Here is a 14074-nt window from a genome sequence, read left to right on the forward strand (position 1 = left end):
TGTTTCTTGTTCTGATGCTTTGTTTCCAATGTATCTGCTATGTATGTTCCAATGGAAACTGCCTTTCTTTCCTAAATAAAAAATTTGGAAAAAATAAAAATGCCAGGGCCATGAAGCAAAGCACTGCAGCTGCGGCATTAGTACAGCCCTGTCTAACTGTACTCTTACAATTCAGAAGAGTGGTAAAATCACAGATCAGCTCCCCGGTCGCCCTTCTTATTAATTGCACTTTTTACTTTTAGAAGTTAAGGTCAGCTGCCCTCTGGTTAGTGAGTTTTATGTTATTTCTGGTAGAAATATTTATCTCTCCCTTGAAAATTGTCAATTCTTTACATTTAAAAAGGTATACTATATAAGATCTAGATACAGACCATTTTCCCCAGACAGGCCTATCATCATAAAATGGTATGCTAGATTTGAATTAAAGCGGGAGTCCCGCAAATTTTTTTAAAAAAAAGCCAGCAGCTACAAATACTGCAGCGGCTGACTTTTAAAATAAGGACACTTACCTGTCTCAGGGTTCAGCGATGTCAGCACCCGAGACCGAACCATCCCTCAGTCCTCGGATGCTGCCGCCGCCATCTTCGTTAAGGGAAGCAGGAAATGAAGCCTTGAGGCTTCACTTCCCGGTTCCCTACTGCGCATGCGCGAGTCGCACTGCGCAGTCCGAATGGTCCCTGCTGTCTCTGGGACCCGTGTGTGTCCCAGCAGACAGCACGGCGGGACAGGAAGAGGCATAGACTCCCATGGAAGTCTATGGCCGGAAGTGGGTGCAAATACCTGTCTTAGACAGGTATCTGCACCCCCCTCCCCCCTGAAAGGTGCCAAATGTGACACCAGAGGGGGGGAGGGTTCCAAAAAGCAGAGGTTCAATTTTTGTGTGAACCTCTGCTTTAAGTATAAACATCCACGCTCTTTCAAATATCACCTATTAATTATGTTTATCCTCATCTAACACCATAAATCTATACCTCCACATAAGCTTAACAACCTAAACTACTCCCTAAAATCAATATCTAATACTAAACACCAACATCCCTCAATATTTTAAATTTAAACCATAAACTAAACAAAAGAAAAAAATAATAATCATAATAATGGATAAAAACTTGTCCTCTTCACTAAGCATAATTTAATCCCAAGTTACCACAAAAACGATTGGCCTGATATATTTCTTGAGATGAGAGTTTTAGTGCCCAAATCTAAATGCTGCACAGAAAGTACTTGTGGCCAAAAAGCAGTGCTGAAAAATAATGATCTGTCATAGCTGGACATATTGGTTGCCAAGTAAACACAGAAAGAGCAAGACAAATGTTGGATGATGGCAGGCATAAAACATTCTAATCTGCTAGAAAATCAGCTCAGTGATACAACAGTACATAGTAACACTTACAGCACTTGAAGGTTAGGCAATTGATCACAGATAACATTCGGAAGACTGACTAGTTGCGCTCCTGTCAAAGTTCTGTAAAATAAAAAAAAGTCAATCTATTTTAATCACATTATATCGACAGTAGAGTGCCACTAATATTGAACACAATTGCTAAGCACTTACAGACTTTCCAGGCTTGTGGTTCCAGTGAGATCAGGAAACTCAGTGATTTGAGAGGCTCCATTAAGAATTCTACAAGCAAGAGAAAAGTATATCAATTCAAGTGCTGATTCTTTGACAAAATGCAGGCAAGTCAAGCAAAAAATGGTTACATTAAATATTTTAATGAAAATGGCTATATTATGTTGGCAGTTTTTCTCACAAACATAAACTCTTATGAACAAGACAATTAAGGCTGAAAAGCAAGCTGAATAAAGCTTAGAATATTTTGCTGCCATTAACAAAACCATCATTTTTAAAAATGTAAAAAAAAAGATATTCTTGTTAGATGACGATAGCAGTCTACCAAGTGTTTTATCATTTGGATATAAACAAGTGCTCCTGTATATATTATCCTTAGATTTCACACAAGTTCATTTACATTCGGCCATAATCTACAGATTGCATCTAGCCTTTTAGTAATGTCTAAAAACCCAGAGCTCTTACAAGATGTGTTGGATCGTTCTTCAGAGAGCATTTGACAGGTGGGAGGAAGCATTATATTGCCTCCTCATTGCTCGTTTTAATCCACTAAATTCGCCACCAGCAATGAATGTGGTTGCGGGATGCCCCCATTCAGCTGAAAGGGTTTGTTTGGTGGGCAGCACTGCCCGCTGAATGTGACAGCAGGGAAAATGTTTACTGTTCCACGATGCAAAGCATCACAGCTGCAGCATATGTACATCTTCTGCTGCTTTTGGTCTCCTTTTAAAAAAAATGTCAGTGCCCATGCAGCCGGTGTAGTGGTCCCTGGATTTAAAAATCCTTGCTCTTTGCGCTCTTCTTTCTGCAGGGCTTTGAGACAGATTAGATTGATTCTGACCATCACAGAGCATTGCGCTGATTTATGCCAGAAGTGTTGCAGAAAGAAAAGGTAGAAGAACGGGTATTTCAAATTCCCGAACCACTACACCGGCTGTGAGCTCTGACAGCTTATCACCCATAGAGGTAAGTACAGTAGGGACTGAGGCATTGGAAAGAGTGTATTGCGTTAGTTCACCTTTTCATTTTTTTCTAAAAAGGTGAACTAACCCATCAACTGCATATTTTTACCGTGTCCCAACCTTAAGTGTAAACTAAGCCTTAAGACATAGAGAGCAAAGCTATTATCATCAATATGGCAATGTATTATTTGCGGGAAAAAGACATTTAACCTCTTGCCGTCCGCGCTATAGCTGATGATGGCCACAGCACGGACCTGAATTTCTGGGAGGCCATCATATACGTCCTCCCCTGTGCACGCGCCCCGGGTGATCACAGATCCGAGTAAGGGGATCCGAGTAAGATCCGAGTAAGGGGCCGGTCCCAGCCCTTTACCACGTGATCAGCCAATGACAGCTGATCACATGATCTAAACAAAAGCTCGGTAATCTTTTTTTTTTTTTCCTCACGCTGATAAGGAGAAAAAAAAGCCGATCACCGGCTCATCTGCAAGGGACATCGGTCCCGAAGAGGAAGATGCAATTCTGCCTCATTTGTGCCACTAGTACCCCCTGCCAGTGCCACCTGCCATTGCCACCTGCCAGTGCCCACCAGTTCCACCTATCAATGCCCATGAGTGCCACCTATCAATGCCCAAAAGTGTGACCTATCAATGCCCACCAGTGGTGCCAATCAGTGCCACCTAGCAGTGCTTGCCTATCAGTGTAACCAGTATGTGTTCTGAATCCAATCCCTAATAAATCAAAGAATGGATAGTGGTGCTACCAACACTGGCTGTGAGAGTGAAAATACCACTAGCACACACTGTGAGCGTGGCGTGAACTAGAAGTGAACTGAATAAATACAAATCTAAAAAAGATCTAAACACAATAAGTGTCGTGACTGAACCCACATAAATCTCTTAAAAAGAATGTTGGAGCATACAATACACTTCTCAACATCTGTGGTGAATAGAGTAAAGTAATAACTAGTAATAGAGTAGAGTAATAAGTGAAAAAATGTATGAAAAACCTTGTAAATTAAACCATTAAACCTAGTGACTGCATGAATAATGGTGCTAAATGAATGTCATGGCTGAAATACCAAAAAATAGAAAGTGTAAATGCCACCCATCAGTGCCCATCACTGCCACCTATTGGTGCCCATCAGCGTATATCAATGAAGGAGAAAAATTAACTGTTTGCAAAATTTAACAAATATAAAAACATATAAAAAATTTTTTAAAAATGTGGTCTTTTTAAATTTTTTTAACAAAAAATAAAAACCGCAGAGGTGATCAAATACCACCAAAAGAAAGCTCTATTTGTGGGGAAAAAAATGATAAAAATTTCATTTGGGTACGATGTTGTATGACCGCGCAATTGTCATTCAAAATGCATCAGCGCTGAAAGCTGAAAATTGGTCTGGACAGGAGGGGGGTTTAAGTGCCCAGTAAGCAAGTGGTTAAATAAAGTGAAAAAAATTGTATATTTAAAAAAAGGGGGAATTAGGCAAAAAGTGGACTTTCAGAAAAAGTGTGCTTGGCCTTTTTGCCCCTAAATATAAGGATCCCATCCCACTCTTCCCATTCCCTGATATAAACAGTGGCAAAATAAGTTTTTGAATCACTTGTAATTGACTGGTTTTCTACAGTAATTTTCCATAAAATATGACCTGATCCTCATCTATGTCAAAACAATAGAAAAACACAATATGCTTAAGCTGATGACCACGCCACCTAAAACGTCACAGTCCCAGCATGCCCAGGGACTGTGACGGCATAAGGGGGCAGGGTCACCGCCTATATAAGTCAGAGCGGAGCGCCCAGAGTGCATTCCAGCCAGAGAGAGCGTCAACATCAGAAGAAGAGAAGAGGGAAGAAGGCAGCAGACCGGGCTCCTCCGCTAGCAAGAGAGCAGCAAAAGAGCAGAAGATAGCGGAGGAGCCTGGCAGAAGACCCGGAGAGCGCGGAGAAGAACTGGAGAGACCCCCGAAGTCGGAAGAAGACCCCCGAAGCCGGAAGAAGACCCCCAAAGTCGGAAGAAGACCCCCCGAAGTTGGAAGAGGACTCCCGAAGCCGGAAGAAGACCCCCGGAGCTGTCTAATAAATTACTTTAAAAATCTGTGTAGTGTGTTTTTTATTGACACTTTTTCCCTAGATGAATGGGTAGGGGTACCATGTACCCCATACTGATTCACATAGGGTGGGGGACCACAGCAATGACATGGAAAAAAGTATACATCTGGAGAGGCAAAGGTTTTGGTACTTTTGTGTGTGAGTGTGTGTGTGTGGGGGGGGGGGGTGAAAGATGGGTGAAAGATACAAAATGGATACGTGTGCTTTGTTTAAAGATACACTTTACCTTTGAAGTGAAGATAAAAAATAAAATGGATTTGTACAAAAACATTATTCAGGTTTCAAAATTTCAGATGGCATAGCATAACACCAGACCTCCGGGGATTTCACCTCCACACAAACCTTCTTCCTACCAACCACAACCCTCACCAACTTAGCCTATTTGCATGTTTGCCAAACTTTTTTTAAAGCATTCTAAATGCTTATTGACCTATAATAAATGCCTGGAAAATGTCTAGACAAAGCCATAGAAGTATGATTTGCAGTTGAATTTGTTGCTCATAAATAATTAGTGTAAAGATTTCAATATAAGATCCTACACGCAAAAGTGGGAGCCCTCTACAAACTAAAAGACAGATATGGAAATGCATAAACATTTTATTCTTTTAACAGACCACTAACCCCCCTTCCCACAAAAGAAAAATCCTAAACGTGTATGCTATCCCAATTTGCTAAAGGATTGCAGGTAAGCTTCCTAAAACTGACCTTCCCTACATCCTCCTTTATCTGTTACTAACACCATTACTGCACTTTAAATAAATAAACACATTTATAGAGAACTGCTTGCCTCCTCCTTTACTCTTTGGCCTCATGGTAATTCCTCCTCCTGTTTCCCACACCTCCATTTATACAAGAAAATGTCATTGGTTGCTGGCATCTTGATCTTTTTTCTGTGATGGCGCACCATGACAATGCTCCTAAGGTCATGCCTGCGCAGTATGACATCAGCGCACCTTGTTATTAAACAATACCTAGCTGTACCAGATGCGTGTGCCAGATTTCTTTCGGTGCATAGCTTTACGAGATCTGGGACATGCATTGTATGTGGTCTGGTGCATGTGATCTGCTGCATGCCAAGTATTGTTTAGTACAAGCCCCCCAATATCATACGGCACAAGGGCAAGGCCAGGTGAGATTTTCCTAAAGCCCTAGTGATGGAGACTCCCAAGGGTGCACCTGTAAGGCACTGGGTATATCACCAGTGCTTCAGTGAAACCCGGGAGAAGAAAAAAAATGCAAGTTTACCAAAAATGTTTTCTTTAATAAATGACTTATGTGGCATTTTTGGGCATGCACCATTCATTTTTCTGTTTTGGAGGGTAGAGGTCTGCTTTAACCACTTGAGGATTTAGAATTTATAACATGCATCCTAAAAGACGTCAACATTTTTTTTAGGTTGCATCTCTTACATCCAGGTCCTCTTCTCTTGCCACTGCATACCCTGTTGCTAATACTGGAAATTATTGGTCAAATAATTGTCAAAATGCAGCAGCTGCAGTGTAAAATTAAACTTGTAACTAGTCCGGTGGAGTCGTGGGGGGTTATTTACAAAAGGCAAATCCACTTTGCACTACAAGTGCAAACTACAAGTGCAAAGTGCACTTGAAATTGCACTGAAAGTGCATTTGAAAGTGCAGTTGCTGTAAATCTGAGGGGTAGATCTGAAATGAGGGGAAGCTCTGCTGATTTTATTATCCAATCATGTGCAAGCTAAAATGCTCTTTTTTATTTTCCTTGCATGTCCCCCTCAGATCTACAGCGACTGCACTTTCAAGCGCACTTTCAGTGCAATTTCAAGTGCACTTTGCACTTGTAGTTTGCAGTTGTAGTGCAAAGTGGAGTTGCCTTTAGTAAATTACCCCCATGGTGTAAATAAACTGAATTAATGTATTGTTTCATTGTATTTGTTATTTCATTACTATGTAAATCAAAGGTATGATCTGCATATGACCTTACAAGTTTTTTGTTTTAAAATAAAATTGATTTCTATTTAACCCTTAGTTAACCCCAATCAGCCCTTATTAACTCCTTCCCCCTGTCCTCTTATGCCCTGTACACACCAGTGGACTTTTCAATCGGACTGGTCTGACGGACCGAATCCGGTGGACAATCCGACCGTGTGTGGGCTTCATCGGACTGTTTCTGTCGAAAATCTGATGGACTTTAGATTTGGAACATGTTTCAAATCTTTACGTTGGAACTCTGCCGAACCCAGTTCCTATTGAAAGATCCGCTCGTCTGTATGCTAGTCCAACGGACGAAAACCGACGCTAGGGCAACTATTGGCTACTGGCTATGAACTTCCTTATTTTAGTCCAGTCGTATGTCATCACGTACGAATCCGTCGGACTTTGGTGTGATCGTGTGTAGGCAAGTCCGTTCGTTCGAAAGTCCGTCAAAAGTCCATCGAAAGTCCGTCTGAAAGACCGTCCGTACCTTTGTTGCTGAAAAGTCCGCCCGTGTGTACAGGGCATAAGCTATTATTTTTCTGCTGATTTTTTTTTTTTTTAATTTTCATTCATTTTATTTGTTACAAAACAAGAATGAAAAAAAAATGCCCCTTTTCCTGTTTTTTGTACCAGAAACAGTATTTAATGTCCTTTTGAATTGGACAAAAATTTCCATAGAAAATAAAATATTTTTTTGAAAAAGACATTGACAAAAGAAAGACTAGTTAAAAATAAATAAATAAGTAAATGTTTATGTTTAATTTTGTTATCTGAAGTATTAAAGTTATTACTAAATAAACACGCCTATTGTGGAAATGTAAAAATTGCTCTGGTTAAATAATGTGAACTATTATAACAAAAAGAATAGGCAGAAGTGTTTACAGTCTGTGAAAAAAAAATATATATATATTTTGTAATTAATTTCCTTCTAAGGTTCCTAGCCTAAACTTGCTTTTTTCACCCCCCCCCACCCATTTTCTTTCCTCAAACAACACTAAGCAATCCTTATTTCATTATACTTGTTATCTATACACGGACATCCTGGTTATGTGGGAGGTGATCCTTGTCTAGAGATAGAGAGACATTCCTGACAGATTTGTATGTTACATTTACAGCTATTTATTTTATATTGTCCTAAAAACTTACAGAGTTCTGAGCTCAGGCAAGTGCTGAAATGCAGATCTCCCAACATGTTGAATCGGGTTGTCATAGAAATGTCTGCAAAAAAACAAAATGAAACGCCATTTAAATCACACAAGTAATCATATCTATAATTATAGTAAATCTCCTTTCACTGCAAAACATTCCTTTCACATTAATAGAGTTTAGGTAATGGCAGGTATTTCCTTTGAATCCTTCTGTAGATTCTGACATCTTTCTAGATTTTCATCAATTAAAGAGAATCATATAAGTTAAGCATATTTAGTACACCATGGGGTTGATTAATTACCGTAAAATTAAAATCTGCTGCTGTTCTACATAGAAACGAATAAGCTTCCATTTTTTTTGTCAAAGCTTAATGTAAAAAAGCTGAAGTTAGAAGCTGATTGGCTAACATGTACAGCTGCACCATATTTTGCACTCTCCAGTTTTAGTAAATTAACTCCTATGAGACCACCAACAAAAGGAGCTACAGTTGGAACTAAAAACTAAAAGACCTTGCTGCATCATTTAAAGAAACTTGGTTATATCAACAAAGTTTATGAAGCAAGCACATACCTGGAAAAAAGAGAGGCAATACTCACCTTTTGTGCCGGCTGCTCTGTTGAACTCATTTTATGAAAAGAGAACACCTGAACTCCACTGGAAAACCTCTGCATGACAAATGCAGAAGCCTCGGCTGCACACTTTTGCAAATACAGGGCAGTTTCATTAAAAAAAAGTAAGAAAATGCAAAAAAAATATGCTACCCATAGTCACCAAATAGAATTCTTGTCCCCATAAAATGGAAAGTGAAGAGTGTTTGCTAATGGTATCATCTCTGGTTTTGTTCTGATTTCCTTCTATTTTTAAAGCAATTACTACTGTGGAATCTATACAAAGCCATAGAGGTGTCTTACTCAAAACACTACAAACTTGGAGATATCTAGAAATTTGGAATAGCCCTCCAGAGAGGTATCGCAACCTACATACAAGTTTTGTTAAACTTTTAGAAAATTTGCTTTCATTATTCCTATATTTTAAATAACCCTACTAAAGTAGAACCCTGCTTTTCTTTTTCTTTTAGTGCTTTCTTATCTGCATGGAATCGACATGTTTTCCTCATGTTTTTATGGATTTCCTCTGGGTAACTCAATTTACTCTCCATGCCTCAAAAAAAAAAAAAAAAAAAGCATTGGAACTAAACTGGCAATGAGAAGGGTTTAGTATACCCTATACCCTGTACAGAACAATTATATATATATATATATATATATATATATATATATATATATATATATATATATATGTGTGTGTTATTATCTGTGCATCAAATAAATCTAATAAAAATTAAACTGCAATTATGATGTTGGCACATCAAAGAATAAAGAGCTATCAGGCAAGACATTACATTAAGACTTAAGCTGGCCATAGAAGGATTGAAATTCAGCAGGTACGGCAGGGACCAGATGAATTTCTATCCATCTATGGCTTTTCCTATTTGAGAAGTTGAGGAGTTGATGTGGTAATCAACTCTCCTTGATTGGAAGAAGTCCCGCTGTTAGAATACAATAGTTCAGTGGGGAGAAACACCACCTCCACTTCGAATGTGTGGATGATGGGGCAATCCATTTGTTTTATTTTAATCATCTGGCTGGCTGATCAAAAAAAAAAAAAGGAATAATCTTTGACCAGCTTAAGTTGTTTGGTTAAAATTACACAATTAAAAGGTTTTATTGCAAAGACATGCTGGTAGGTTAATTGGATCCTGTCTAAATTGTCCCTAGTATGTATGAATGTGAGTTAGGGACCTTAGATTGTAAGCTCCTTGAGGGTAGGGACTGATGTGAATGTACAATGTATATGTAAAGCGCTGCGTAAATTGACGGCGCTATATAAGTACCTGAAATAAATAAATAAATAAATAAATTGTAAAAGGGATAAAAATATAATAAATGGCTAACATGCTAACTATAGAAATAACACTGTAAGAAAATTTAACTATGCAATACTTTTCCCAGCGCATACATATGTATGCATATTCCTAGTACCTTCATCATTGTATTATATGCAAGGGAACGGAAATGTCTGTGGTTAATTAACATAATCACCAATCACCGGAGAAACATCAGAAAAACCACTATACCCAATTATGATGTAACTAACCATAATTGGCTTTATTCGTGTCTGTTTCAGAAAACAGACATTCACTAGGTGTTAATTGAAAAATGCTCATTGTTAGAGGTAATGCCCAGACCTTGCTGTCATTTGATCAATGCCAAATACACTTTTTTTTAGGAATGTTCGTATTACAAAAGGAGATAGACTGTATATTTGTGTGTTCTGACCCTTGGGTTAGATGTTTAATGTTTTGTGCAATTTGGTATGTGAATTTTAATTGTCTTCTTTGATTTGCAAGCACTGTGAACTGTTTTATGTCTTGCTCAATTGTCCAATCATTCCAGTGTGAAATGTGGTTTTGGTTACAGGATTATAGAGCCACACTGTGGTAAAACTTTGTTTTTGTCATTTAATGGTTCTTACTATTTGAAACAACTGTCTCGATACTCTCCATTCATATTTTACGGCTTGTGTATGATGGGATTATGTCAGGTTGGGACATGTCAATTTAATTTCCTACTTCCTTTTTACACTATGCTCTACTTCCATCAATGCAGACGCTTCAGCTATTTCAAATTCTTATGATAAAGCCACCTAGATCAAATCTTTGCAGCAGCAGAGTGTTAGGTAGCAGACCTAAGCTGCCCATAGATCAAATTTGCTCATGGATCAAAATTCCGCTGGTTAAGCAGGGACTAGTGAATTTCAATCCATGTATGGCTATTCCTGCTCGACAGAAGTTGATCTAAATATCGGCTTACCTCAAAGAAGACTGTTGTACAACTTTCCTTAATCAGCTAGCGGCAGCCACTGATCAGTGTATTCTGACAGCGGGGTAGACCAGCTGCCAGATTACAATGTCACAGTGGGGAGGATTCCTTCCATCCATCTTGCTTGTGTGGATAGGGAAATCTGTTCTGTTTTTTTTTTTTTTCCATCAGCCCATTGACTAATCGAAAAAAATGATACGGCCAGCCTTACTTATGTTATTTATATTCATTACTATTCAACTTACTTGTTATGTGTTGGTAGTATCATAAAACTAAACTACCATTGTACAGAAGCAGGGATGCCTCTCTCAAAGGCAATATCTGCACATTTCATAACTAGGAACAATCAAAATCAGAAGAATTGTTGATTCATCAATTAATTCCCTTGAATATCTGCATGTAGATTTGTCTGATCTGCAAAGAGCCATGTATATCTGGAAATCGATATATTGCTGCTGCAATAGTTTTTTTTTTTTTAGAAGAGACAAATCCTCAAGCATATATTTAGGAGAATCAAAAATGTAATTTGCAGATTTGGTGATTTTTTAGGCTGATTTCCTGCCATTCAGTTAATTCTAACAATTTAAATAAAAGCAATAAAATTGTTATACAATAGTTGGCAGAATACAGATTTTACAATGCACAATGATTTCAAAAATGTATATATAAAACCATTAGAAATATTCACGTTGATAAAAAGAATTGTAAACTTACATAGTGATAAGTGACGGGTTGCCAATAAATGCATGTTCTGGGATCGACCTGATATTGTTGCTATGGAAGCCCCTGAAATAAAGAAAAATAAATATATCTACGAATAAGTATGATGAAAAAAAATGTTTAAGAACATTTTCTACTGCAGTTGCATGTTTTCTAAAGGTAACACAATGCATTTAGGAAGCAGCATGTTTTTTTTTTGTTCAGTGCATACTATCTAAAACTAAACAATGAACATGTATGGAATTGTAGTACAAGCGTTTACAGAGTAGTAGATTGACATTTCAAGTACATTTTGTTTTCCCTTTAATTTTGAAAGCACCAAATAAATGCACTTCAAAAAATGCGAAACAAACACAATACAGAAGAGAAAAACTTTCAAGGCATCAGGTGTGAATATGTCGATAGTACCTCTCTTTTCCATGACTTCCTCTGCATCTTCAACGCATCTTCTCATGTACTACTGTGTATATTTTCATCTATATTTTCCTGTTTTCTATTTGTCTATTTACATTATATATAGATGTAATTTTACTTTTTCATCTATCTTGTCCAGTTATCCTTTCCTGTTATTACCACCATGCCTATTTACCTTGTTTTATTTTCACTGATTCTAGACACATTAGGTGATGCTTTTACATCACTTGTTCCATGTAATGTGATGTCACGTTATGATCCTTTTGGTGGGCGCTTGAGTTTTGCATGCTTACTGGGGACAGGGCACAGGAGTTTGTCACACTGTTGATGAGCACTGTTTTCAAGTATGCTGCACGTTATAAATTACTTGCATGTGCACTTTAGGAATACCATATACTAAAAGTGCATCTAAAGCCAAACTTTTCTTTGTTGGGTTTTGCATAGATTAGGGAAGGATAAGCACCACTGTCTTCTTTTTTTTTTTTTTTCACCTTCTGTGTCTATGCTGGGGAGATTTTCCCTCTTTATTTGTACTGCTGGCCATTGGCTATGGGACAGAAACTGAGAAAAATACAAAACTGTATCTTGTCACTAAAGTCTTCCCTCACTTTGGAGAGATTTCCTTATTTCATGTAGTGTCTCTGGGTCAGAAAGTAAAAAAAAAAAACAGACCAGGTGTCAACCCTTTTCTGCACTTTCTAAATGTTTTTTAGATATATTTTATTACCTTTAAATATACCTTTCATTTCTAATACTGCAATTTATGTTTATTGTTTAATTCTTTTTTAATCATTCAATTTTCATGATGTTTCTTTTACTTACATTATAGCCACACCTTTTTTATTTAAGTTATGAAACTGAGGTCTTTCCTTTGCATTTTAGCTTATCAAAGGTGGACTGAGACCCACACTAATGATAGCGCTAAAAACATGTATTAAGAACTGACTTAAAGTGTTGCAAAACCACAACAGTAAAATCAGTCTGTATATGTATAATCACCGTGGAACCTAAGGGGTTAATCCTCTGCATTGCCCAAAAAGGCTGTTTGATCCTGTCCTCCCTGATCCTCACCTTCTTCCACAGTTCCCAATCCATTTGCTGATAGAACAGACTTAGGGTCACTCTGCACATGCTCAGTTTGGTGTGTTTTGCTAGAGAGTTTTTTTCCAAGAGGGTGCATGTAATCAGCACAGGGCCAATCAGCACTGTCCAGACAGAGGGTCAGGGGTCATGCAGCCTCATAGGACAGTCAGAGAATGAAAACTCCTCCTACAAGCTTTATCCAGACACTAATATAAGTCACAAGACTGCTATATACTGCTGATGAGAAAATGTATTTAGCAGTTTATATTTACTAAAATAATTGCATTTTCATGTTCTGTGTACTGTGGGAGACCAGATATAATGAATGCAGGGTCCTGGGTTTAGTAACACTTTACCTACTGTACGTATATTCAAACAACAGTGGCAGTATTGTTTTTTAAAGCTAGAATTCATCAGTGCTAGCCATTTAGATTTCTCTAAATATTGGTAAGTTTATTTCTATGAGAAAATCCATTCTTATATGTATCCCTTGAAAAACAGAGTTTTACATCCCTAAAGTCGCAGTACATTTTTTAAGGTTCAGTACTAGCACACATGTTGCAGCATTCAGCATTTGCTTCACTTACAGTTCTTTAAGGTTCCTAAGAGTTTTGATAGCAGCGGGAAATTCATCTAGGTTGTTGTAGTTCAGATCTCTAAAGAGAGAAAAGAACTGATAAATGCCATGTCACATAATCCCAGCAGAGGGTGTTTTAATGCTACCAGGAAAACAATGCTCATTGTATGAGTTCTCAAAAGACGATAATCAGCATCCATAATCAGCTGCCTGTGGTTTAGTAGGTTTATAATTCCACCCATAAGTTAAGTTAGCCATTAAGTCAATTAAAATAAGATTTGGGGAAACTAGTCTCTGTTTGTCTAAGTAACAATTTTGTTGAAGACGAATATCAGACCAGGATTCTTTAACATATTGTGATACTTTTTTATACACTATGGGGTTGATTTACTAAAACTGGAGCGTGCAAAATCTGATACATAGAAACCAATCAGCTTCCAGGTTTTATTGTCAAAGCTTAATTGAACAAGCTGAAGTTAGAAGCTACAGTATCTTACAAAAGTGAGTACACCCCTCACATTTTTGTAAATATTTTATTATATTTTTTTATGTGATAACACTGAAGAAATTACACTTTGCTACAAATTTGCTGTCCCCTCCAAATAACTCAACACACAGCCATTAATGTCTAAACCACTGGCAACAAAAGTG

General features: G+C 37.8%; 1 protein-coding gene across 1 annotated transcript in view; it reads right to left on the bottom strand.

The window, feature by feature from the left end:
• Positions 1–14074, bottom strand: part of LGR5 (leucine rich repeat containing G protein-coupled receptor 5) — a 223604-nt gene that overhangs the window by 52300 nt on the left and 157230 nt on the right. The window contains exons 7-11 of the mRNA XM_073620041.1: positions 13434–13502; positions 11344–11415; positions 7745–7816; positions 1556–1624; positions 1394–1465 (exon numbers count right to left, since the gene is read on the bottom strand). Of these exons, the coding sequence (XP_073476142.1) occupies positions 1394–1465; positions 1556–1624; positions 7745–7816; positions 11344–11415; positions 13434–13502 (354 nt within the window). The remainder of the gene's footprint in view (positions 1–1393; positions 1466–1555; positions 1625–7744; positions 7817–11343; positions 11416–13433; positions 13503–14074) is intronic.

This window comes from Aquarana catesbeiana, linkage group LG03, assembly GCF_042186555.1.
Source record: "Aquarana catesbeiana isolate 2022-GZ linkage group LG03, ASM4218655v1, whole genome shotgun sequence".
Taxonomy (NCBI): domain Eukaryota; kingdom Metazoa; phylum Chordata; class Amphibia; order Anura; family Ranidae; genus Aquarana; species Aquarana catesbeiana.